Consider the following 23,325-nt stretch of genomic DNA (forward strand, 5'->3'; position numbering starts at 1 on the left):
ATTCATCAATGGATTTCAATCGTTTTACTATAGAGTTTTAACTTAGTAATTTTCTTTCATGTTGCACAATTGGTGTTCAAATTGAAGTTGTCAATCAATAAATTTCGAAGGTGTTTGACTCTCCACCATGGACAGCCATTAAAAAACTTTGAATTCAAATTTGGGTTTTCAAAAACTATTATTTGTTTGGATTGAGTGTTGTTGCAAACAATTGGGAATATTATTTGGAGTTTATATCTCAATTTTGAGGGTGTTTGGTGAAGATTAGACTTGATTTTGGCTGAATTTCAGATTGAAACTCGAAGAAGACGAAGAAGAAGAAGAAGAACACATGATATACCATATACTTACGAAATTGTAGTAAAGTTGTAGTATAATTGTATGTCAATTATATTATGTTGTAGTTATATATTTTTTATTATTTGAATATTGTATGAAAATTTAAAAATAGTTGTATAATGTATGAATCGTTGTATAAAATTTATATTTAAGTTATCAATACTATCTTTTTTTACATAAAGTTGTTGATATGTATCAAAATTGTATTAAGAGAGAGTTTTAATTGGAATTTTAGAGAGGAAGAAGCACACACCACATACAAAATATATACAAATCAAATATAAAATATATACCAAATATACAAAAGACATATTGTATAAAATTTGTATGAAATTTGTATTTAAGTTGTATGATGTTGTAGTTGTATTTAACTGGGTAAGACGGATGTATAAAAGTTGTAGATAAATTATAAATAAGTTGTATATTGTATAATTAGTTGTATGAAATATATTTTTATTATGTATGTTGTTGTAGATATATCAAATTTTGTATTAAATTTCTATGAAATTTATTTTTAATTTGTATGATGTTGTACAATGCATTATTCTTTTCTTGAAATAGGATGTGTTGATTAGAGGCATTGATTTTTGTAAACTGGGGCTTGTGTTGTCATGAAAGAAGCCCCCACTTAATAGGTTGTGTTTTAGTTTTCTTTTATTTCTTTTTCTTATTAACCTTGTGCCCACTTTTGCCATAGCTTATAGAAGTCAGTTGATTTCTTTTGTTGGTAAATTAAGAGGGTCCTCCTTTTCTGTCCTGTTTGCCATCAAATATTTTCTTATGAGAAGCATAATATGATATATGTATTTTATTTATGGATAAGTGACAGAAGATATCAAACTATATTCTAATGAGATGGGATTTTCGTCAAAATTATTAGAGAAATTATTTAAATATTTTCAGCTTCACTTATCTACATCTTAACATTGCTACACGATCATTGCACTAGCTGAAGCAGTTTTCTTTCTTCTTTTGTTTCCAAAATTCAGACAATATGCTTGTCTATAAAAAAGATTTTAAAGAAAGAACAATTAAGGTGATATTTGCTTAGAAGTATTGCTTATTTTGTACTCTCCCGTCTGTTTGCTTTCTTTTCTTTTCTTTTTAAAAAAATATAGTTGATGAGGGAAGGGAAAGGTGGTTAACACCATTGTTCCCTTCAGTTATGCCTTTTTCCAAGCAATGAATTTTTTAATTTAAGATACTAATAATGGATTGTGAGTCTTTTAAGGTGGAATGTATATAATTTATAAGTAATCATTGTTTAGGGCGAGTAATACACAAAATTAGGATAATTTTGATAAATAAGTTTCAAATATTATATGGGAAGGAAAAAAAATTCCTAAAAGAAAAGAATCCAAATTGGGCCTGGGCCATACCGTACTCGCACTAGTAAGCCCATTTCAGTATGTACCAATCTCCTCTCTAATTTCCCGCGTTCTTCCATGGATATACAAACTTCCGAACTCCTCGGTTTTCCCCACAGAAATTTCAATGGCGGTGAATGAAGCTTTAATCAAGCACCTTCGCGCTTCACTCCTGAAGAAACACTCCTCATTTGGTTTTCCTTTTCTCTTGATTCGTTTCCTTCATTTTCTAGCCCTAATTGTATTCACCATTCACATTATCACTATATACACAATCATCACTCAGAGGTGGATCCATAATTTAAAATTAATAGGTGCACGCACATCTTGATATGCATCCATTTGTTAATTCTATTTCCCTAAGTTTGTTTAATTTGTTTTTTTCCCCCTCTTTTACAGAGATATTAATTTTTGTGGATTATCTTCCGGAATCCGATAATGATATCGGACTCCGCCATGGAAGATGACTAGAATATTCGAAACGCCGGCGTCTCACCTCCGCCATTTCAAGCAATCGCTGAAGACCAAATCGTTAATCTCCTCTTCAACCGACGAACCTCAATTGATCAACCGCTTATGGCGCCACTGTATTCTCGATCCAAACAGCGACATTGTCAATCGCTGGAACTACGTGTTCCTCATCACGTGTTTAATCTCTCTTTTCATCGATCCTCTTTACTTTTACATCCCTTACGTCAGCGAAAACGCTTGTATGGCCACTGATGACGAAGCGGCCACACAAATTACCATCTATCGTACTCTTACGGATGTTTTTTACTTCCTACATATTATTATGAAGTTTCGAACGGCTTTTGTGGCTCCCAGCTCGAGGGTTTTTGGCCGGGGTGAGCTTGTTATGGATGCCAAAGAAATTGCGATTCGGTACCTCAAGACTGATTTAATTGTTGATTTTACTGCCGCGCTTCCCCTGCCTCAAGTAAGTGTTTATACTTTATTTGACTTGACACAAAATTTAATGCTATAATTTGACTTTATTAAAATAGTGATTGTGGAAGAAAATAGTGAATTAATGTTTAAAATGTCAATTGTATGGGAAAACATCACGTCATGATTAAATCTGAATAAGTTACTCCCTTCGTCCTAATTTTTGCTTATTGTTTAACAAGCACGAAGATTAAGAAAGAAATACTTCTGAAACTTGTCATTTAATACAAGTGATAAGACATTTGTGTCGCGATAGCATGCCACATAAATTGGGATAGAGGAAGTACCAAATTTGAATTTTTGAAAGTTGTAATCAGAATGTCTTTCATAAATTATAAACGCAGCAATGTTTCAGATTTCTTGAGGAGCCATCACAATCTTATCTTTTGAGGCATGGACACAATTATTTGTTTTTTAATTGGAATAATCACCATGAACATTCAATTTTAGTACTGCTATTATTCTTCTTTTCATTTTTTTCTCTTTACCTCTTGCAGATTGTCATTAAATATGTAATACCCGCAGCTAAAAGAAATGGATCTGGTCACTCCAAAAGTACTCTTGCTCTTATCGTTCTCATCCAATACGTGCCAAGGTTGTTCGTTATTTTTCCGTTAAATCAGCAGATTATCAAAACTACAGGTTTTATTGCTAAAACAGCTTGGGCAGGAGCAGCTTACAATCTCCTTCTTTTCATGTTAGCCAGTCATGTAAACATTCATGCCCCTCTCTTTCATTTTGGAATTTGGTATCAGAAGACACAAACTAGAAATCACCTGACTTGCGAGTTGTGTGCGTTTTCTTCTGCTTTCTGAGCAGGTGGCAGGAGCTTCGTGGTATGTGGCATCTATAGGAAGACAGTACTCTTGCTGGTCGAATGAATGTAAGAAGGAACGTGATGCAGTTCCACCGTGCGTGCCTGATTTCTTAGATTGTACAAGTGATACGGATACATATGTACGCGATTATTGGCGAAACAGCACGCAAGTGCTTGTAAAATGTGATGCTATAAATGATGAAGATTCTGGTTTTAAGTTTGGAATTTTCGCTGACGCCTTTACTAATGAAGTGGCTTCATCAACATTCATGGAGAAATATTTATACTGTCTTTGGTGGGGTCTAAGAAATTTGAGGTTTGGTTTCTTAAACTGCAAACTTACTTTTCTTCTTCGCTCCCTTTATGTCTCTTTTGTCTTTTCCTCCTTAGTTTTGCAATTCAATGGTGTTGCTGACTATAATTGAAGGTTGGCTTAGTTTTGCATATTCAATGGTGTTGATGATTATAACTGAAGGTTAGCTTAGTTTTGCATATTCAATGGTCTTGCTGATTATAATTGAAGGTTGGCTTAGTTTTGCATATTCAATGGTGTCGGTGATTATAATTGAAAGCTGGCTTAGTTTTGCATATTCAGTGGTAGTGGTGATTATACTTGAAGTTTGGCTTAGTTTTGCATATTCAATGGTGTTGGTGCTTATAATTGATGGCTAGCTTAGTTTTGCATATTCAGTGGTAGTGGTGATTATACTTGGAGGTTGGCTTCTCAAAGTTGTTCCCCCTTTTTGGCTTGGGTGTAACTTAAGATACATAGTCTTATTCTGATATAGTCCTTCCATTTCATTTATGTGACAGTATTTGACTAGTCAAGAAGTAATTTAAGAAAGAAAGAAAAACTATTTACACATGCTAAATATATGTACAACAACAACAACATACCCAATATTATCCCACACCAAAAATACTGGTATGTAACATACCAAAAATATTTTTATATTTTATGGTCTTAGTGCCTTGTCATTAATTCCTATAATGGTATGGTAATATGGGAGCATTAGAATTAAAGACTTCCATATATCGAAAGGTGTCAATCTTCTTGGAATGGACTAAATTGGAAAGAATGTCATATAAAATGGAACTCGAGGGAGTATATTTTTTCTGTTTAGCTGCTATGTAGTACAGTTTATACAAACTGATTGTATTTATAAACATTAGCCTGACTTTTAAAGGACCCTTTGGGTTTAGGTCTGCATCCTGAATATGCAAGTCACTCTATCTGTTTGGTACCCAGTCTCTTCTGTTTGGCTAGTTCGTCAGGCAGCTCAGAGTTGAACTATGATTTCACAAATATTCACCATTGTCTATCTCGGCTACTTAATTTTGGCAAAAACTTCCAGTGCTATTAATCATTGTAAATTATAAAGTATGTTCCCTGCTACTCCATAGAGATCCTCTAGAGGCTCTGTCTTGGATCTTGTTGACTACTCCGTATTTTGTCAATCACAATGAAGGATTCTATTCATTTTTCATAACTGATTTCATGAAAATGAATTTCTTGTCTCCTTTGTTGCTTAGGATACCATCAAATCTTTTCAGATCTTTTTTCAGGTTAGAGAATCTTATTTTTGTCTTTACAAATGCTGTCTTGCAGTTCATATGGGCAGAATTTGAATACTAGCACTTATATTGGCGAAACATTATTCAGCATTTCCTTATGCATCATTGGCTTAGTTCTCTTTGCACAGCTTATTGGAAACATGCAGGTAAAATTTTGATGATAATATGTCAGAATAGATCATTATTATCACCTTGTGCAGTTAGCTGAAGCCATTTCATCATGGTTTATGTACATCGTTGATTTCGAATACATGTTATGTCAGTCACCTTAACGTTGTTCTGATGATTCACCTCTAGAACAATGTTAAGCATGATAGGACTGTTGAATAAGACATTGTTAATTTGTGATAGTTGATTTATATAATTTCGTGTTAATTATCAGCAACATGAAATATTCACAGAGTTGGAAATTTAGTTCTTTCAAGAGTAACAATGTCTCATTCGACAGTCCTATCATGCTTAATATTGCTCTAGAGGTGATTTATCACAACGTAAAGGTGACTGACATAACTCCAATTTTTCTAGTTCAAGTTAATATGTCTGCTATGTGCCATTACTCAAGATCTGTTTCCTAAAATTCTCATATAATAAGCAGCTTAGGTTCATCGGCATTAGTAGTATAACCAGTAATCAACATTAATTCTGAGTTGAATTGGGTACAGTGATATCTATTCTTAAATTATGCTTAGATTTGTAGGTGATTGGTAAGACTTGCTTAAAATTTGAGCTATCATTTTTCATTTGTTTCATCTAGTATAGTACATGCTTCTTTGTCCTTGATACACTTACGAGTTTCTTCCCTTTCAGACTTATCTGCAATCTATGACCGTAAAAATTGAGGAATGGAGAATTAGAAAAAGAGATATAGAAGAATGGATGAGGCACCGACAGTTGCCTGAAGACTTGCAAGAACGTGTTCGCCGTTTTGATCAATGTAAATGGCTTGCTACAAGAGGAGTTAATGAAGAAGACATCTTGCAATCTTTGCCTTTGGATCTTCGTCGTCAAATCCAAAGACACCTATGCCTTAAACTTGTTCGACGAGTATGTCTTTCTTGCACTATCATAGATCATTGTTTTGCTAGACTCGTGCATTATATTGGAGTATCATGACAAGTTGGCCATGCCATTACGATCTTTATATATATGTTATGACCTGATCATCCGATATATGGTGTTTGCGCTATTTAACTTCTCTTGGCATTGAAACACTTTCAGGAGGCAAACATAAAGGAAAAGAGCTGTAGACAGAAAACATTTGGCCACAAGTTAAACAAATATAAACGAATTGAGCAAAAGAAATGCATTTGTACTAATGAATGTTACCTATAAAAAACATTACTAGTATTAGTGAATGAATAACGAAAATAATTTTATCTCTATAATCATCAACTAAACTTTGACTTGTGATGTGCCTTACATTTTGTATTGCATTCAGTCACTTACTTGTACTTGTGTTCCTACTCTGTAAATACCTAAGCTAGCCACTTCTGTTTGCTAAGCTTTAGAGATCCCAAAATCTCCTGTCTATGCAGGTTCCATTTTTTGCACAAATGGACGACCAGCTGCTTGATGCAATTTGTGAACGTTTAGTGTCATCCCTAAGCATAAAGGGTACTTATATTGTTCGAGAAGGTGATCCAGTAAATGAGATGCTCTTTATCATCAGGGGACAACTAGAGAGCTCCACGACAAATGGGGGAAGATCTGGATTCTTCAATTCTATCACTCTTAGACCTGGTGATTTCTGTGGTGAAGAATTGCTGACATGGGCCTTAGTTCCTAATTCAACGCAATTGCCTTCTTCAACTCGAACTGCGAGAACACTTTCTGAAGTTGAAGCATTTGCACTTCGAGCTGAAGACCTGAAGTTTTTCGCGGTTCAGTTTAAACGTCTTCACAGTAAGAAGCTACAACATGCATTCAGGTATTATTCTCAACAGTGGAGAACATGGGGTGCTTGCTTAATACAGGCTGCATGGAGAAGGTATAGGAAGAAAAAGATGGAAACTGAATTGGCTTTACAAGAGAGCTATTACTATAATCAAGATCCTAACAACGAGGGTAACTTCAACTATGATCAAAATTATGAGGCTTTTGAAGATGTTGGTCTTGAGCAACCATTAGTAGGCAGTGCTCATAGTTCCCAACAACTTGGAGCTACAATTTTGGCTAAAAGATTTGCTACTAATACGAGAAGAGGAATAGAACAGAAGATTCAGATGACTGATTCTTCTTCCAGCTTAAAGATGCCCAAGTTGTTTAAGCCAGATGAGCCTGATTTTTCTGCAGAATGAAGACATTAATTAATTAGTTAGAACACCCAGCTTTACTGAAAGCTAGTACACTTTTTGTTTTTGTAAATTTCAGGAGCCATAGGCCTTTGTCAATTTTGACTACAATATTCCTTTTACAATCATGTGAAATACAACCTTCTTTTGTACTTGCTTGTGCCTAAATTTGTGACAGATGATAAAGCTACAGATTAGGTGGTCAAACTAGATTAGTTTATGGAATTATTTTAACAGAACAACTCCACTTCACCCAAAAAATAGTTTCTTTTTTTCTTTTCAAATGAAAAATAATTTCTCTTGTTTGTTTGGTGCAGAAAAAAATGTACCGCCAAAAAGTTGGTCTCTTTCTCTGCCAGGAAGGAGAAAGAAAAAGTTCAACCATTTTCCTCTTCATTATTTTAAAAAAGAGCATAAACTGAAAGAATATGAAAGACAAATAAAAAGGAGAAAATAATGTATGTTAAAAAAGTAAAACGGAACAGAAAGAACAATCATATGTAAGAATATTAACCACCAATCAGCTACCCTTAATTAGCATTTGAGCTGGAACAAAAAAATTCTGATGTAAAGCACTTATGTTGTGATAAATTTTACGCGGCACAAAATTTAAATTAATCCGTCAAAAAAACAGATAAGAGCATCTGTGCAATTGGATTACGTTTAACTACTAACTAGTTTGCCACAGAGACACTGCCTTACACTTTCAATTGCCACATCGCTCCTTTGCATGCGCGCGCAACGCATTTTTCTCAGCGAATTTTGTCTATGCCCCAATTTCTTAAACTGTGCTTATCCCCTTCTACTTGTGAATTCATCAGCAAATTTTAAGTGATCTCTTGCTGCCAGTTGCATGATATGGCTACTCAACGGTTCTCTTCTCTGTTGGCTTCATCCTTTCTTCCTTCTTTTCGCACTTCAGGTAATATACCTCTTACCTTTGTTTCTGCACAAAGTAATTTTGACGGATCTTGATTAGTATTGCCTCCATTTGATTTCAGTATCTAACTTATCTACACTTTTATGTGTAACGTAACCTATTTTAGCAATTAGCAAGTTGTCTGTCTTAGTATTTTTAAGTAGCTAACTTTATTTATTAATTACGAATAATTACGTGTAGTTATCTTTTAAATGATATGATAGTATAAAAATCATGTTATACTCTTAATGTCTAGAAGTTAGACTCTTGATCTTATATGTGTCTTTGACCAATAAGCTAAATGTATAGTAGTATATACTCCTATAATATACCAAAAGTACATGTGGTCATGCCGTGTCAATTCCTATTAGATTACTTTCCTATAGCGATAAAACAGAAATCTTAAGATTAAAGAGTTTCTAGATATCCAAAGGAATCAATTTTTTGACTGAAAATGGAACAAAGGAGTAGTCCATTTCTGACCAAAAGAGTTACTTTCACCTTGGTTTTTAGAATCGTGATGATTAAACAAGCTAATCGTGACTTAAATTCATCCGCTTGATTTGTTTGAGACACTAATGTTTTCATTTACTCTTTTATCCCTTCCTGATTTGTAAGTTTGCGATTTCAATCTAAAGGTAGATACTTTGAGTACTCGAAAAATGGTATCAGAAGTTTTAGTAGCGCCGTGGTGCATGAAGAGCCAATCACTCCACCTGTTGAGGTTAAATATAAGCAGCTTCTAATTAATGGACAGTTTGTAGATGCAGCCTCAGGTTGACCTTTCATCCCTTAATTCTTTCTTTTTTACTGTTCTTCTAAAGTTGCTTCTGCTCCATTCGATAAACATGTCATGAACTTCAAGAGTAACATGGAGAATACTATGTCTTCAGGAAAGATGTTTCCTACATATGACCCCAGGACAGGGGATGTCATTACTATGGTTGCGGAGGCTGACACTGAAGATGTCAACCGTGCAGTCTCTGCTGCTCGTAAAGCATTTGATGAAGGACCATGGCCTAAAATGTCTGCTTATGTACACATACAGTAACTGAGCCTTCTTATCTTTCTCGATCCTCTTCCTTGCTCCCAACAGACAAAGGCGGATTCAGTATTTAAATTTGATGTGTTCAACACTATTTGGCGCATTGAGCTTCTGAAATTTTGGGCAAAATTTTATATTTGCTAACATTTTAGTAAATTTTCAAATATCTATCCATGTTCTGTATCGAACATGACGGGTTCAGTTATACCAATTAAATCTATTGTCCATCCACCTTTGCCGACAGTTGCTGCTTGTTTAAACGCCTTCTCTTACTTAAGCATAATAATTTGTTTAATGAATCATTTTTTTTCCAGGAAAGATCATGTATAATGTTGCGTTTTGCTGATTTGCTTGAGAAGCACAGTGATGAACTTGCAGAGCTTGAGACTTATGACAACGGAAAACCTTACGAACAAGCTGCAAATGAAGAAATACCAATGCTTTTACGTCTTTTCAGATACTATGCTGGTTAAGAAAATTTAAATGGCGTTATATTTTTCCTGTTGATTGTAAAATTCTAATGTTTGCTGAAATCACCCGAATACTTTTCCAAGTTTTTCATGTACATTCTTTTTCAGGTTGGGCTGATAAAATTCATGGTCTTACAGCTCCTGCTGACAGTTTGCACCATGTTCAGATCTTGCATGAGCCGATTGGTGTTGCGGGGCAGATAATACCGTGGAATTTTTCTCTATTAATGTTTGCTTGGAAAGTTGGCCCTGCACTCGCTTGTGGTAATACTGTTGTACTAAAACCTGCAGAACAGACCCCACTCTCTGCCCTCTACGTGTCAAAGTTATTCCACGAGGTATGTACCTACGATAACTGTACATTTGGTCTGCACTTGGTCTTGTTGTCACAGAACCTTTTAAGTTATAATTCTAAAGAATATGCAGTCGTACTGTCATTGAGTTCATTTTGATCTATTTGTTTACAAATTCAGTAGTTTCACATCTATAAGTGAAAACTTTCCCACTGTTGGTGCAGCTCTACGTGAAGATATTCTCCATCTATAAAAGATGATAGCATTGTTTTTGTGCTTCAAACCATTTGACAGGTTGGACTTCCCCCTGGAGTCTTGAATGTCATACCTGGCTTTGGTAGTGCAGGTGCAGCTCTTGCCAGTCATATGGATGTCGATAAGGTATTTTTAAGTTGTTGGCTTTGTTCCTGAAATTGCATATAATATACTAATGAAGGGAAACAGAACCTTGATTATAGCTTCGCGCTAGACAGTTCAATCCACATGTAGGGTAAATGAAGAAAATTATATCTTTTGCTTCTAACTCAACAAGAAGAGGTTATGCATCCTGATGTCCTTTCAGCTTTTGTATTTCATGCTCACTTTTGTTGATATTGTTGTGATGTGTAAAGTTATTTTAATGAATATTCGGGAATAGGTGAGGGAGAATGAAGGAGAACTGACATCTTCTGTTTTCTTCACTTTAAACAGCTTCTGAAATTTGCATATTATGTTGTCGTTTTTTCAGAATTTTTTATATTTATCTGTGATGCCCAAAATGCAATGTATCTCTACATCACTCATTTTTGTGTCTACAGCTTGCTTTTACAGGGTCCACAGAAACTGGTCAAGCTGTACTAAGTGCAGCTGCAAAGAGCAACCTAAAGCCAGTGACTTTGGAACTCGGAGGAAAATCTCCTTTCATCATTTGTGAAGATGCGGACATTGATAAAGCTGTTGAGTTGGCTCATTCTGCGGTTTTCTTTAATCAGGTATCAGTATTCCACCCTCCGAAAATTGCGACCCCTGGTGCTTGCACCGGAAAACATAGTTTTCAAATATTTGCAGGGACAATGTTGCTGCGCTGGATCTCGGACATTTGTGCATGAAAGAGTTTATGATGAATTTGTAGAGAAAGCCAAGGCCCGTGCTTTAAAACGTGTAGTTGGCGACCCTTTCAAGAAGGGAATTGAACAAGGTCCTCAGGTACTATTCTTCCTGTAATAAAAAATGAGAATGATTTAATAAATGCTTTACCCTCTTAAGGAAAGGAATAATATATCTTTACCAATGTGAAGTAGCCAACTTTTCAGGGAAAGAGTGTGTCATTGGTACCTTTGTTATTTCCTTTTCATCATCTTACATATAAACCTAAATCACGAAGTTCTAGCATAGGATAATAGTAATTGTGATCTTTTATTTGCATTTCTGAAGTAGCTGTAACGTGGCCTTTTCTTGTATGAATAGATTGATACCGAGCAGTATGAGAAGATACTTAAGTACATAAAGTCTGGTATTGAAAGCGGGGCTACTCTCGAGTCTGGAGGGGATAAATTGGGTTCCAAGGGATTCTATGTCCAACCTACTGTCTTCTCAAATGTCCAGGTACAACTGCCATTGCCCATAAGATATATACATACATAAATTAAAAAGACGAATATGATAGTGATGGCATCTAATGGTTTAGTTTAAAATTATTTTTCAACTATTTAGGACAACATGCTGATTGCCAAAGATGAGATATTTGGACCAGTACAGTCCCTCTTGAAATTCAAGTGAGATTACATTTCCATCTTTACGTTCTCTAGCTGTGCCTGTATTTCATTTATCAATTCTGAACCTGACTTTGAAACATTCAGGGATCTTGAAGAGGTCATTCGAAGGGCAAACTCGACACATTATGGTTTGGCGGCTGGTGTATTCACCCGGAACATTGACGTAGCCAATACAATAACTCGAGCACTTAGAGTTGGGACGGTGTGGGTTAACTGCTTTAACATATTTGATGCTGCCATTCCCTTTGGCGGGTATAGGATGAGTGGACATGGAAGAGAAAAGGGAGTCTACAGCCTCAATAACTACTTGCAAGTCAAAGCTGTTGTTACCTCTCTGAAGAATCCAGCATGGATGTAGTTTTCTTTTGAAGAATTAACCTAAACAGCCGCCCACCCAACCGCTTAAATTAAAAATTGCTGGCGGATGTTGTAATATATGTATAATCCATGTATAATATGTGAATAACCATGTATAATTAGTGTATAATATATGTATATCAGCTAGAAAAGTAAACAGTAAATTTAATCGACGATTTGTGTAAAGTTCCTTTTTCTTTTCTTTTCTGTTTTGTGGTGGCACTTTTGTAGATATTTTGCAACATACAATCTTTTTTAAGGTCGCTTGTATACTTATTTGGATAAGATGCAACATGCAATATTTGTTTTTGTATTTCTTTTGTATACTTTGGCTGGCCTAATACAACATGCAATCCTGTTTTCATGAGATCTTTTTTTTATACTTCGTAGATAAGATGTGAAATACAGTTTTTTGTGAGATCGTTTGCCTTTGTACGACTCATGAATTTTCAAATTTTTCTAACCATCTAACATGTTTGCTTGCTGTTATAGCTAGTGCATCTTCCAGCTTGTCAACAACTTTCTCAATGGAGGGTCTATTTTGCTTTGGTTCAATGCATGAAATAGCTAACTCCAATGTGAGCTGGAAAGCCTCTGTTGAGTAATCTCCATAAAGTTTTGGATCAACAAATTCCATTGCCCGTCTTTCCCTCATTAGCAATCTCGCCTGAAATGACAGGTGTTTATCAACATCCGGTTATTTTTTTACGATTAATTAATGACACATTCATGAAAAGGGATAGTTGTTTACAATTTTGTCCAATGTTGTTGGATGCTCCATGTTCATATTGATAACTTTCCTCCCAGAGAGGATCTGCAGAAGTACTATTCCCAAACTGTATACATCACCTGCTGAATTTGCACAATGATTCGTTTCATATTCAGGATCGACATAACCAAAAGTGCCTCTCACTTCTGAGATCATGTAGGATTCATCAATGTCTATCACCTTGGACAATCCGAAATCAGACAGCTTAGCTTCAAAATTCTGTCCAAGGAGTATATTTGTAGGCTGTGGAATTAAGGTAAGTAAGCGATTTAGTTATCTATTCAAGAATGTCCAAAGTTCAGACCTTTGAAGTATATTGGTGACCATTTTTTACCTTTATATCACGGTGGATTATACTTCCTTCATGGTAGGTGTGAAGAAACATGAGTCCCTTAGTACTATCTATCTATTGCAATCTCAAGCCTTTGTGTCCAGGAATAGTACTCTATCATTTGCTGTTTCCACAAAGCTAATCTCATTTATCGCCATTACACAATAGAGGGAAGGCATAAAAAAGTGAGAAGGATCTAAGTTATTTATCTGGTGAGGAACATTACCAAATTTCTTATCAGATGCATCTACTTGTCAAATTCTTGTACTTGTAAGTGTTACCAAAACTGCAAACCTACATATATCTGATTGAACCTTCATGTACTTGTCATTTTCTGAGTTCATTTCCTTTATATTTTTCCAGCTATTTATACAGGACTGACACGACTGACCCCCTTGGTAAAATTGACAGTTATTAGTCAAACTTCTGAGTTTGTCTGCTAACTTCATGTTAGCATCATTAACAGAGAAATCTGAGCAGCTGCCACCACCTCTTGTTAGTATCTCAATCCCACAACTAAATACAACTATCCCATTTCCTTCTTCATTAATCTTAGTCAAGCAGTTTGTCTGCTGAGTCGAATTCAGGTCTAACTGCCCTGTTTCATTTGCTCTCATTCCCATTGCATAAATGTAGTCTCGGAACGGTTCTTCACAAACTTCATCATTCAAGAAACCACCCCAGTTTCCACCTCCATCACCTGATTTATACAGTGCTGAAGAGTGAAGACTTCCTCAGTTGAAAAATGCATTCAGCAACAGAATGCTGTGAAAATGCAAGGCTAGCAATGTTGACTAAGTTGAAAATGCAGATAGCAGTAATGACATTAAGATGTTTGGTCCTGTTCCTTGTGTAAATCCCCATTAAAGATTGTCCACACTTTCAAAACGGAGAGAAAACAGTAAGTGGCCGAGTCAGGAATTCTAATAAAGGTTAGAAAATGCAAGAATCCAGATTTGAACCTGTTAACCTAAAGCAATTTTAATTTGAACCACTTTTAGCGTTACACTAAAATCCTACCTTATAGTAAGGGATAATTTTTTATGTATACAGAAATGATTGTTTTTGCTCTACTTGCATAGCTGCGTTATGTCAGCAAGAAAAGATAAAAAAGCAGTGCTAAATATGGAGGTAAAATTTAAGTCTCAGTTTTTTAAGAGAAAAAAGTTTTGTTGTTAAATGAGGTCAGTATTTGACATTGCTACTTTCTTATAAAGAAAAAAAATATTCTTGGTTTAAACTTCACATAGCGATAGTGACGGAAAGATTTTGATGAATTGTCCGAAGGAAAAGTAGTTGAGAAACCAGAAACAAAAAATGTTTATTCTCATCACCTTAACTAAAATAAGGGAAAACTAGCACTTCTCGCCTGCCTGCAAATGAGCTAATACGTATTATGGAAATGTAGGAAGGTTTCTAGCAGCTTATAGCCTTATACTACGTTCCTTTGATTTTTGCTCTTTTAGTTTTGTCTTTTATCCATTTGTATTCGATAAAAAAACCAATGACTAGAGTCCAGAGAGGTCAAAAATATATAATCCTAGTATATGCCTATGCATTCACGATGTGAAAAATACTAAAACAATTGGTTTAATGAGGTAATGAGTTTAACTTTTATACATTAATTTAATTATACATAATTGTCTTTGATAATACTACTAAGTTACCAAAAAGATAACTATAGAGTAATGTTTAATAATAAGTGAGATTAATATTCTCGAAAACAAGGCAGGTTACTTGCTATAATAAATTAAAGATCATTAATTATTTCATAAATTTTTACGAGTATCAGCGTACTTAAATTAAATCTTTCACAAAACAACATTCATCTTTATGTATAAAATGATATAGAGTTTCCTTTAAATGCAAAATTTACTAAAATATCCTTTAGTATTGGCCAATTCTTTTACTTTAATTGAATAGTAGTGAATATAATTGATAAGATACCAAGGCCCAGGACTGTCGATAGATATTTAAAAACTGACTAAACTGACTGATCCGTACCGTACCGAACCGATTTTTAGGTTTCTTTTAATAAAACCATAGGTTTTTATATATTTCTATAACCGTACCGATAATTATGATAGGTTTTTTATTTTATAAAAATAAACCGAAAAAATACCGAACCGTACCGAATAAATTTATATATAAAAAATATATTTATATATAAGTTTAAAAATAATAAAGCATTAAATTTTTCCGTGGGACTTGTAATTATGAACACAGTTACAAGTCAAGAAGTAATTAAACTCAAAATTCTAATTCTCAACTTATTATGCTACTCATATTAAAACTAAACTATTTTCAGCATATTCACTAGCAAGACACAAGGTATTCTAGCAATTATGAGTAGCAAAGTACAATGTATTGAATACGTTTTATTTCGTATGATTTAGATTTATCTTTTTGAATATTTAATCTTCTCTAGACTTTATTTTTGAGTCTCAGCTTGGTTAATATCTTTCCACTCGTGTGATTTATATTTTCTTTGTCTTTGCTTAGTGTCTTTTATGCTATTGTAGAATAGTTAATGGATCTATATTCTGACCATCTTTCATGTTCTTAATCCATCGCCCTTTAAATAGTAAAAATGTATAGAGAGTTTTGCTAAGTCCTATAAAAGTACGTATGTTATTGCATTCTACTTCTACTACTTTTACATGACATTTTAAAAAATACCGAAAATTAATCGAACCGTACCGATGTCGAAGAGAAACCGACATGATTAAGACAGTTTTAAAAAGTCTAATTTTGATTATACATTATAGAATAACCGAAAAATTAGTATGGTATTAATTTTATAAAATAATCGGCATAACCGAACCATTTACACCCTGCCAAGGCCCAAAAAAATATTGGAAGGTAGTTTGGTGTTCCCCGGCGTGGGGGTGTCAACCCTCTCCTTGGATCTTTTCTTGTTTGTTCTTTAGTATTGAGTAATTTATGACGAAACTGCTGACAATATTACGAAAACACATTTGCATCACCCGAATGCATCATTATTCATTTTGCTACTCTTTTTCATAAAGCTCACAACGCAGTACAATATAATTGTGTAAACCAATTATAACATGAGAACCAATATTGGTTAAACCAAAATAGGAGCGGGTCTAATTTTGATATTGTGCGAAGAAAATGGACCATGAACCTAACTCAACTTTGAAATTCAATTGCTTATCAGAAGGTGAGGTAATCCAAGATACCAAGATCATACAACCAGACAACAACTCGTTCCTTCGATCAATATGAGCCACTTAACATGGACGCTTTTTATAGGTCGATACTAATTAAAATTATCAACTTATTGGCTTTCTCTCAACTCAATTCTTGTCTCAGTCATGTTGGCGTTGTGTTCTCTGGTTTGTCCACTTTCACTGTATCCGGTGCTTTCTCCTGCGGATATGGAACAACCCCTCAGAATATCAGCGCTAGCCCTACATATTGGACAAAAGGAGGATTTCAAGAGCCACAAATCTATGCATTCAGCATGAAAATAGTGGTCGCATTGAGGCAAAATTCTGCACTTATCACCCACCTTGAGACTATCCAAACAAATTGCACAGTCCACTGTGCTACTAATTCCCTTCTCTTTGGCTTGAAAATCAAAGCAAGGGAGCTTTTCTATATCCTCTTGGGACATGCTGGCACCTCTTTCCATCATATTAACGTTGTCAATTCTTCTTCTAAATGCCCTCAATACTACACAGACATGAATCAGGACAAGAACTCCGACAAAAACAAGTAGCAATATCACTGATATCACCAGTGCCATGATTATAACCCGAGTAACCCGCGAGGCAATGCCCAGTTCATGGTTCTTCATTATAAGTTAAAATCCTTTACAAAAACTCATGTTCTGAGGATGAAATGAAGATTCACAGTGAGAGTTTACTTACATATTGGCTCCTTAGTTCCAAGAGAAATGGATTTGGAGCAAAAGATGCTTAGGTTTTGCAACAATTGACTGGTGGAAGATATGATTCTATTGGAATGCAGAAATATTCGTCTACTCTTTTTTTTTTTTTTTGGATTCTGCTTCATCTCATGCATTCTTTCTGTGTTATTATAATTTAGGATTAAGATATGTTCTTACATAAGAATAAGTTTTAGTCTTATTCACCTAAAAGAATTTCGGACGGTATAGGTAGCTGACGGTAACGTTGTCTGTTTTGAATTTGTAATAATTTAAAAAAAAAAAATTGTAATAGTTTAATGTTCTGTGGGGCTTGGGTTGTTTTAATCTGTGAAGTTGGTGTAACACAAACAAATGCAGGGATTTGGCTCGTAATTGCTGTAGTTACTGAAAAGTATTTATGAAGTTTCTGAAGATACAAAGTACAAGCTTTAAGTCGTCCTATCATTTCTTAAAATTAAGTGGGTGGTTCGGGTGAATGACCGAGAAGCCTATGTTACAAATTTTCTGTAATGAAGTGATGCACTTGGCCAATTCGAGTTCCGCAGGAAAGCATTCTTTTCTGCATTGTTTCCTGTTTTAACCCAATAATAGTCGTTGACAGTCACACAGTAAAAGTGCTAACCAGCCATCACGTTTGTTCTTACCCGGTTTCCAGGGCTCCCCTTTAATAGGAGATAAAGTAAGTTAACAAGTATAGCTATATACATCAGTCACATGTAAATAATCTGATGAACGTGGACAAAGAAAATCTTTTGATCCAACACAAGATGATGATAGAGAAGAAATAAACATAATCATTGGAAGGAAGAGGCTGATGAAATGTCACAATTCCCAAAACAATATATTTAACCAGGAAAACGAACAGATTATGACAAACAATCTCGGTTTCGCCATGATGAACAACTTTCCTTGACTTCACAGTAACGCATTTCGCTTTTCAACCATTAAAATAGTAAGACAAACAATGAACGAGCACAATTACAAGTAATACTGCAAAGCAAGCATTCATGAATGATTTTAAGCACAATACGACGTAATCTAAACCATATATTCAAGATACTATAGGAACTATAGCTCTAGATATGGTTCAACTGCCTCGCAAACACCTCAAACTTTTAATGGTATATACAGGTATAAGAAAACCAAACCAAAAAATGAGGAAGGACAAAAGTGAACTATAGCTCATCACACAAATGCTATGAACCTAAAACAATACCCTCCCTAGTGAGATTGGTTACACGCAGAACTGCTTGAGCACTCAAAGGCGAAAGCTTTGATTGACAAAAATGCTCCCAGGAAATTGTTTCTGCCTCTTCACTCACTTCTGTTGGGGTAACATTGAGTGCTTTTTCATAGATAGTTTGCAGTTCTAACAACAGCGTACGAGCAGCCTCCCTTGACTCAGGAAGCTGGTCACTGAGCTGGGATACAGCTATTTGGATCAAGTTTTCAATTCCATATGCTCTGATTCCCTCTACTCCCTGCAAAGCATGCTACTCTGTTAGTAAAGACCACATCTAGTAGTAACAAGGAAATTAGCAAAACACCTAGAAAACAAAAGGCCAGAACCAGGACAAAGAGTTTATTCCTCTTTCATATTTCAGCAACATGTTGAAAAGCCACAAATGTCTGATTAACGTTTTCAGTGGCTGCTAACAGTTCACTAAGAAGCAATCTTTATTGTTTTCATTCAACAAGAACCACCAAACAAAAACATAAGTAATAAACGACCACGAGGGGGTAACTAATGAGATTATGAGAGCAGCTACTATAGCATTATGAACAAAATGCAAAAATTCCTTGGCTTTATTTAACTATGACTATTAAGAAATATAATCAAGAGACTGACAAATTGTTACCTAGTCATTCCTTAAACGGTAAATGGTTATTAGAATACTTTTTTTTTATCAGGTAAATAGTTATTAGAATACTTCAAAGAACTTGAGCTTACTTTCTTATCTGTATATTGTCAACAAAACATAGCCAAGGGAAAGATCTTAGTCAGCAGATAAACAAACAAAATGGTTAAATAATGAATAGCAGGACTAAATTGTACGAATGAAACAACTAAAGTTCATATGCCAGAGTATATGTCACATAAAAAGAGATATTTTGGCAATTAGAACTCTCACCAGACGTGGTACACTTCGAGAAAAGCACATTGAAGCTTTTGCTCGAATTCGAGGATTTCTGTGTTTCAGATTAGGTTGCAGCTTCGGTAATAATAGTGATGGAGAAACCCATGTCGTCATAGCTATTAGAGCTTTCTCAGCTGCGTCGCATACAAATCGCTTGTCTTGTGAAGATTTCAGAAGAAGTTGTACAAGCTAAGCAAGGACACAGTCACGTCATGAGCACAAGGACAAGGCCATATTCACTTAAGGAAGGAGATGGACCAGAAACTATAATGCAAATGCAATCATAAGTCACAACAAATGAGAATTAAAATTAAAGTTACCAGTGGATCCATCAAGTCAACTATGCTGTCACAGTATGCTTTGAAAATGTCAGCTGATGCCATAATAGCTGTTTTACAAACAGCACTTCTTGGATTTTTCAAAGATTTCACAATAAGAGAGATCACATTTCCCCTGCTCATTTAAGTAGCAAACATAAGTAGGAAAGCATAAAACAAAAGGAAATTATACAAAGATATCTATCTAAACCAGCTAGAACAGCATGATCAAATATCTTTCAAGTTATATCCTCAGTTACAAATGTGACTTACAACATATCAACCATTGCTTCTTTGTGAAATATGGACAGACGCCGAACATCATTAAGTGCCTCACACACTAAAACCCAGTCCTTGGAGTCTAGTCCAGTCAATAGAGTCTAGAACATGAAAAAAGGAGATGCAACGACATTGAAAAGAGACTTGTGTAATCAACATAAGGTAAACAGATATACAAATTACAAGAAGCCAATATCAAAACTATATCAGGAATCTTTACCTTCAGACTTGTGTCGACATCTTCTAAATCATTCAAATTCTCAGATTCTATGTATTCTACTTCTGAATTTCCAATCTCTGCCCCAGTATTCACCTTATTGTCTCCATTAAGATCAAGCTCAACCAGTAAGACAGGCTTTTCTCTTTCCTTCTCTTTATGATTTTTATCAACGCTCTCAAGCACTGTAACGGGAACACTCCCATTACTGGAATTTTCATTATTCTTCTCAGCTTCAGGTAGTGCAGTGAGATCTTGAGCCGCTTCCTCAGACATCTTATAGAGAATAGCTTCTGAAACACCAGCAGTGGACAGGGTTGTTAAGAGCCAAGTCAGCAATACACTTAAGCAAACATTATTCATAGCATAAAGAGGAAAAAGTAACAAAATAAACAGATATCTAAACTCCAGGGTAGAACTAACATTTCAACCCAACAACTTTCCGATCAAAATGTCATAATACACATGACCACATTCTACAAGATGGAGTTCTGGCCTCAATAGGATGATAGCCCAAGAACCAGTGACCAAAACTAAGAGTACAGACTCATAAATGAAGTTTATTTGCTATGATCCCAGAAAGATAGAAGGCATTGCTTTCAAAGTGTGGAACAACTTTATGTTGAAGAACTAAAGCACGCTTAGTCAAGGACTTAGCTGCAAACCTCCAATGAAATTTGTAATTCATACATTAGAACGAATAAGTGAAATCATTAGCATTGCTCACTCAATTTCCTTGATGGCTTGATCAAGGTTAAGAAAGCTAACATACATACGAAAACATAACACTTTGGTTTCTCAACTGTTGGGTGTTTAGCGCTTTTGGACCTCAACTATGCTTTCTCATACTGTTGTTAATTTCACTTCACTAACTTGTTCCTTTTTTTTTCCACCGTCCCTTGACTAATTGGAATGTCAAGATTCCTTTTGTTGAAGTTTTTGTTTACACTGGATAGAAGATATTTTCAAAACATCTTCAATGAGAATTGAAAATTTCATAAGAGTATAACAGTACCATCAACATTTCCCAAATAAACTAGAGCATCACATTATAAAGTAAATGATGTAGCAATAGCTGGAGAAATGGAGAGAGAACATAGTGATCTAAAAGAAAAAGGACATTGTGATCTAACGTTTCTCAATGAAGTATCCAATTTTTTATCTGATGAACTTTAACATTGAAAGTTGGACGACATTACTTCACTCCAAATTGGCAGCATTAGATGTGAAAATCACTCCGCCAGTAAATTAAGTAGAGTAGATATCGTGAATGTAGATCGTCACTATTTACTCAAATCATGCTGCAAAAATATTTTAATGAAAAGAAAAGAACAGCTAGCAAGCGTGAAACCCTAAGTTAAGTCCAAATGATATCATTAGCTTATCTTTGTCCGTCGAAGTTAGCAACACATCACCTTGAATCACTATTCAAACAATGATTAGAAACATCAAACTCCAGTATTATTTTTCAATAATCATTACTAACAAATTCCTAGTATAACATTTTAAACAGGAAATAATCGGTGCAAGGATCTTCACTACTGGATCAGAAGAATCAACTAGAACAAGCAATACGTACTAGACAAAAACATTCCAAAAGAGGAACGGAACACATTTTAGAGTAGAATCGCAAGGATCTCAGCAAGAAAAAAAATTCATAGATCGAGTAAGCAACTTCAGAGCACAATCAACAAACATATATACTATTAAATTCCTCCAGCAGAGATTCACAAAAATGCAATGCTCAGCAACATCTGTAATTCGAAATTTCGAATGTGGATTACTATTTTCCAAAGTTTCACAAACATATAAAACAGTAAATAAACAGTAAGCGAAGATTAACGATACCAGAAAAAATGTGGCAAATCGAAATGATTTGAACTCTCCTCTTCAAAAACAAAAGCAGATTTTAACCTACTAAACAAAAGAGAATTTGATGTGTATACTGAGTGAAGCGTAGAGAGTAGAAGGAGAAAGAAAGAGATATTTGTAACCGGCGAAAACAGTAGCAGTATGGGACGGCGCTATTTGACACCAGACTTGGGCCGGCAGCACGGGAAATGTACATGTGACCGCGTAGCAGAGAGAGTCCAAAGACATAAATTCGCGATTTTCGTGTTTACAAATATACCCCTATATTTTGTCATAATTACTGCCACTTACTATAATTAAAATATTAAATCCCCGCTTATGAAAGTTGAGACTTCAATTTGAACTGACCTTTCAACAGAAGGAAAGCAATTGTTTGAATTTGATGACCACATCATTTGACGAGGACTGTTTCTCCGCCAATTAAGTTGCTTATTTTCTATTTAAGAAATTACCAAAAATAATATTACTAAGAAAGACTTAATTAGACCATAATGCTCGCATATCATTAAGAAGATTCGAATTTGAAATCTGTATATGGTAAAAATATGCTATGCTGGGTAATTGCATACGAGAGTAACACGTGGAGTCGAAAACAGAGGACAGCTAAAACCGAAGACAACTATTCCATTTGTTACCGGAAAGAATGACGTTCATAAAGATGCAATAAATAGCTGTCACCCACTAGCATTTAATGAAAAATATTTTACAGTATTTAGTACACTGTCCGTTATAAAGAATTTGTCATTTATATTTACCGTTACACATTCTTCAATGGCCCTCATAATTGACATCACAAAAGGGCATGATCCTAAGACCTTGTTCCCTAGGTGCAGCTATAAATAGTGAGCTTTGTTATCATTGTAAAGAACACGAATTTTCTAGCAAACTGACGCTATAAGCTATTAAAAGCTTTATACAATTTTACCTTCTTACTTTTTGATTTCATTGTTGTTGTGCCCGGAAGCCTTGCTCCCGGAATTACTGTTTCTGCTATTTCATCTCGACCTCAAGGTTAAGTATTGCATATTTTCTCAATTCTTTTATAATTTCAGGATCGAATTAATCCACATGTCTAGAAACCACGTATAAATTCAAGTGTACCGTTTTACGGGTAAACAGTTTGGCGCCCACCGTGGGGCCTAGACAGTCGTGTAATTAAGTTGATCTTTGCCTCTTTTACTAACGTGTTTTGATTATTTCTTCCTAATAAAAAAATCACAAAAAATGGCAAACAATGGTGTTAACAACATACACAATCTTGAGGACCAAGGAAACCAGCCTCAGCACGAGGATTCAATCAATAACACCCGCAAT

At 35.0% G+C, this 23,325-nt stretch overlaps 4 protein-coding genes across 5 annotated transcripts; 2 read left to right on the forward strand and 2 right to left on the reverse strand.

The window, feature by feature from the left end:
- The first annotated feature begins 1,880 nt into the window (after positions 1-1,880).
- LOC104095544 (cyclic nucleotide-gated ion channel 18) lies at positions 1,881-7,486 on the forward strand. Of its 2 annotated transcripts, none has more exons than XM_009601691.4 (7): positions 1,881-2,020; positions 2,106-2,643; positions 3,149-3,361; positions 3,471-3,784; positions 5,078-5,189; positions 5,851-6,087; positions 6,579-7,486. In XM_009601691.4, exons 2-7 carry the CDS (start codon positions 2,170-2,172, stop codon positions 7,338-7,340), a joined length of 2,112 nt encoding a protein of 703 aa, XP_009599986.1. In that variant the 5' UTR covers positions 1,881-2,020; positions 2,106-2,169; the 3' UTR covers positions 7,341-7,486. The 2 variants fall into 2 exon arrangements, with proteins under 2 accessions (XP_009599986.1, XP_009599987.1); XM_009601692.4 differs by having other exon boundaries at positions 1,973-1,994.
- A 558-nt stretch (positions 7,487-8,044) lies between these two features.
- Positions 8,045-12,318, forward strand: LOC104095555 (benzaldehyde dehydrogenase, mitochondrial-like). Its single transcript, XM_070193776.1, has 12 exons — positions 8,045-8,256; positions 8,381-8,393; positions 8,872-9,029; positions 9,147-9,289; positions 9,613-9,766; positions 9,877-10,106; positions 10,356-10,442; positions 10,859-11,032; positions 11,109-11,246; positions 11,508-11,645; positions 11,754-11,815; positions 11,900-12,318. Exons 1-12 carry the CDS (start codon positions 8,193-8,195, stop codon positions 12,171-12,173), a joined length of 1,635 nt encoding a protein of 544 aa, XP_070049877.1. The 5' UTR covers positions 8,045-8,192; the 3' UTR covers positions 12,174-12,318.
- Positions 12,319-16,573: 4,255 nt separating this feature from the next.
- Positions 16,574-17,044, reverse strand: LOC104095553 (RING-H2 finger protein ATL56-like). The gene has a single exon (XM_009601703.4). The coding sequence runs from the start codon at positions 17,042-17,044 to the stop codon at positions 16,574-16,576; it is 471 nt and encodes a 156-aa protein (XP_009599998.2).
- Positions 17,045-18,102: 1,058 nt separating this feature from the next.
- On the reverse strand, positions 18,103-22,221 carry LOC104095542 (uncharacterized). The gene is made up of 6 exons (XM_009601689.4): positions 21,988-22,221; positions 20,143-20,432; positions 19,917-20,023; positions 19,647-19,779; positions 19,321-19,515; positions 18,103-18,669 (listed from the first exon to the last, which is right to left on the reverse strand). Exons 2-6 carry the CDS (start codon positions 20,413-20,415, stop codon positions 18,385-18,387), a joined length of 993 nt encoding a protein of 330 aa, XP_009599984.1. The 5' UTR covers positions 20,416-20,432; positions 21,988-22,221; the 3' UTR covers positions 18,103-18,384.
- Between the last annotated feature and the right edge of the window lie 1,104 nt (positions 22,222-23,325).

Source organism: Nicotiana tomentosiformis, chromosome 2, assembly GCF_000390325.3.
Source record: "Nicotiana tomentosiformis chromosome 2, ASM39032v3, whole genome shotgun sequence".
Lineage (NCBI taxonomy): Eukaryota > Viridiplantae > Streptophyta > Magnoliopsida > Solanales > Solanaceae > Nicotiana > Nicotiana tomentosiformis.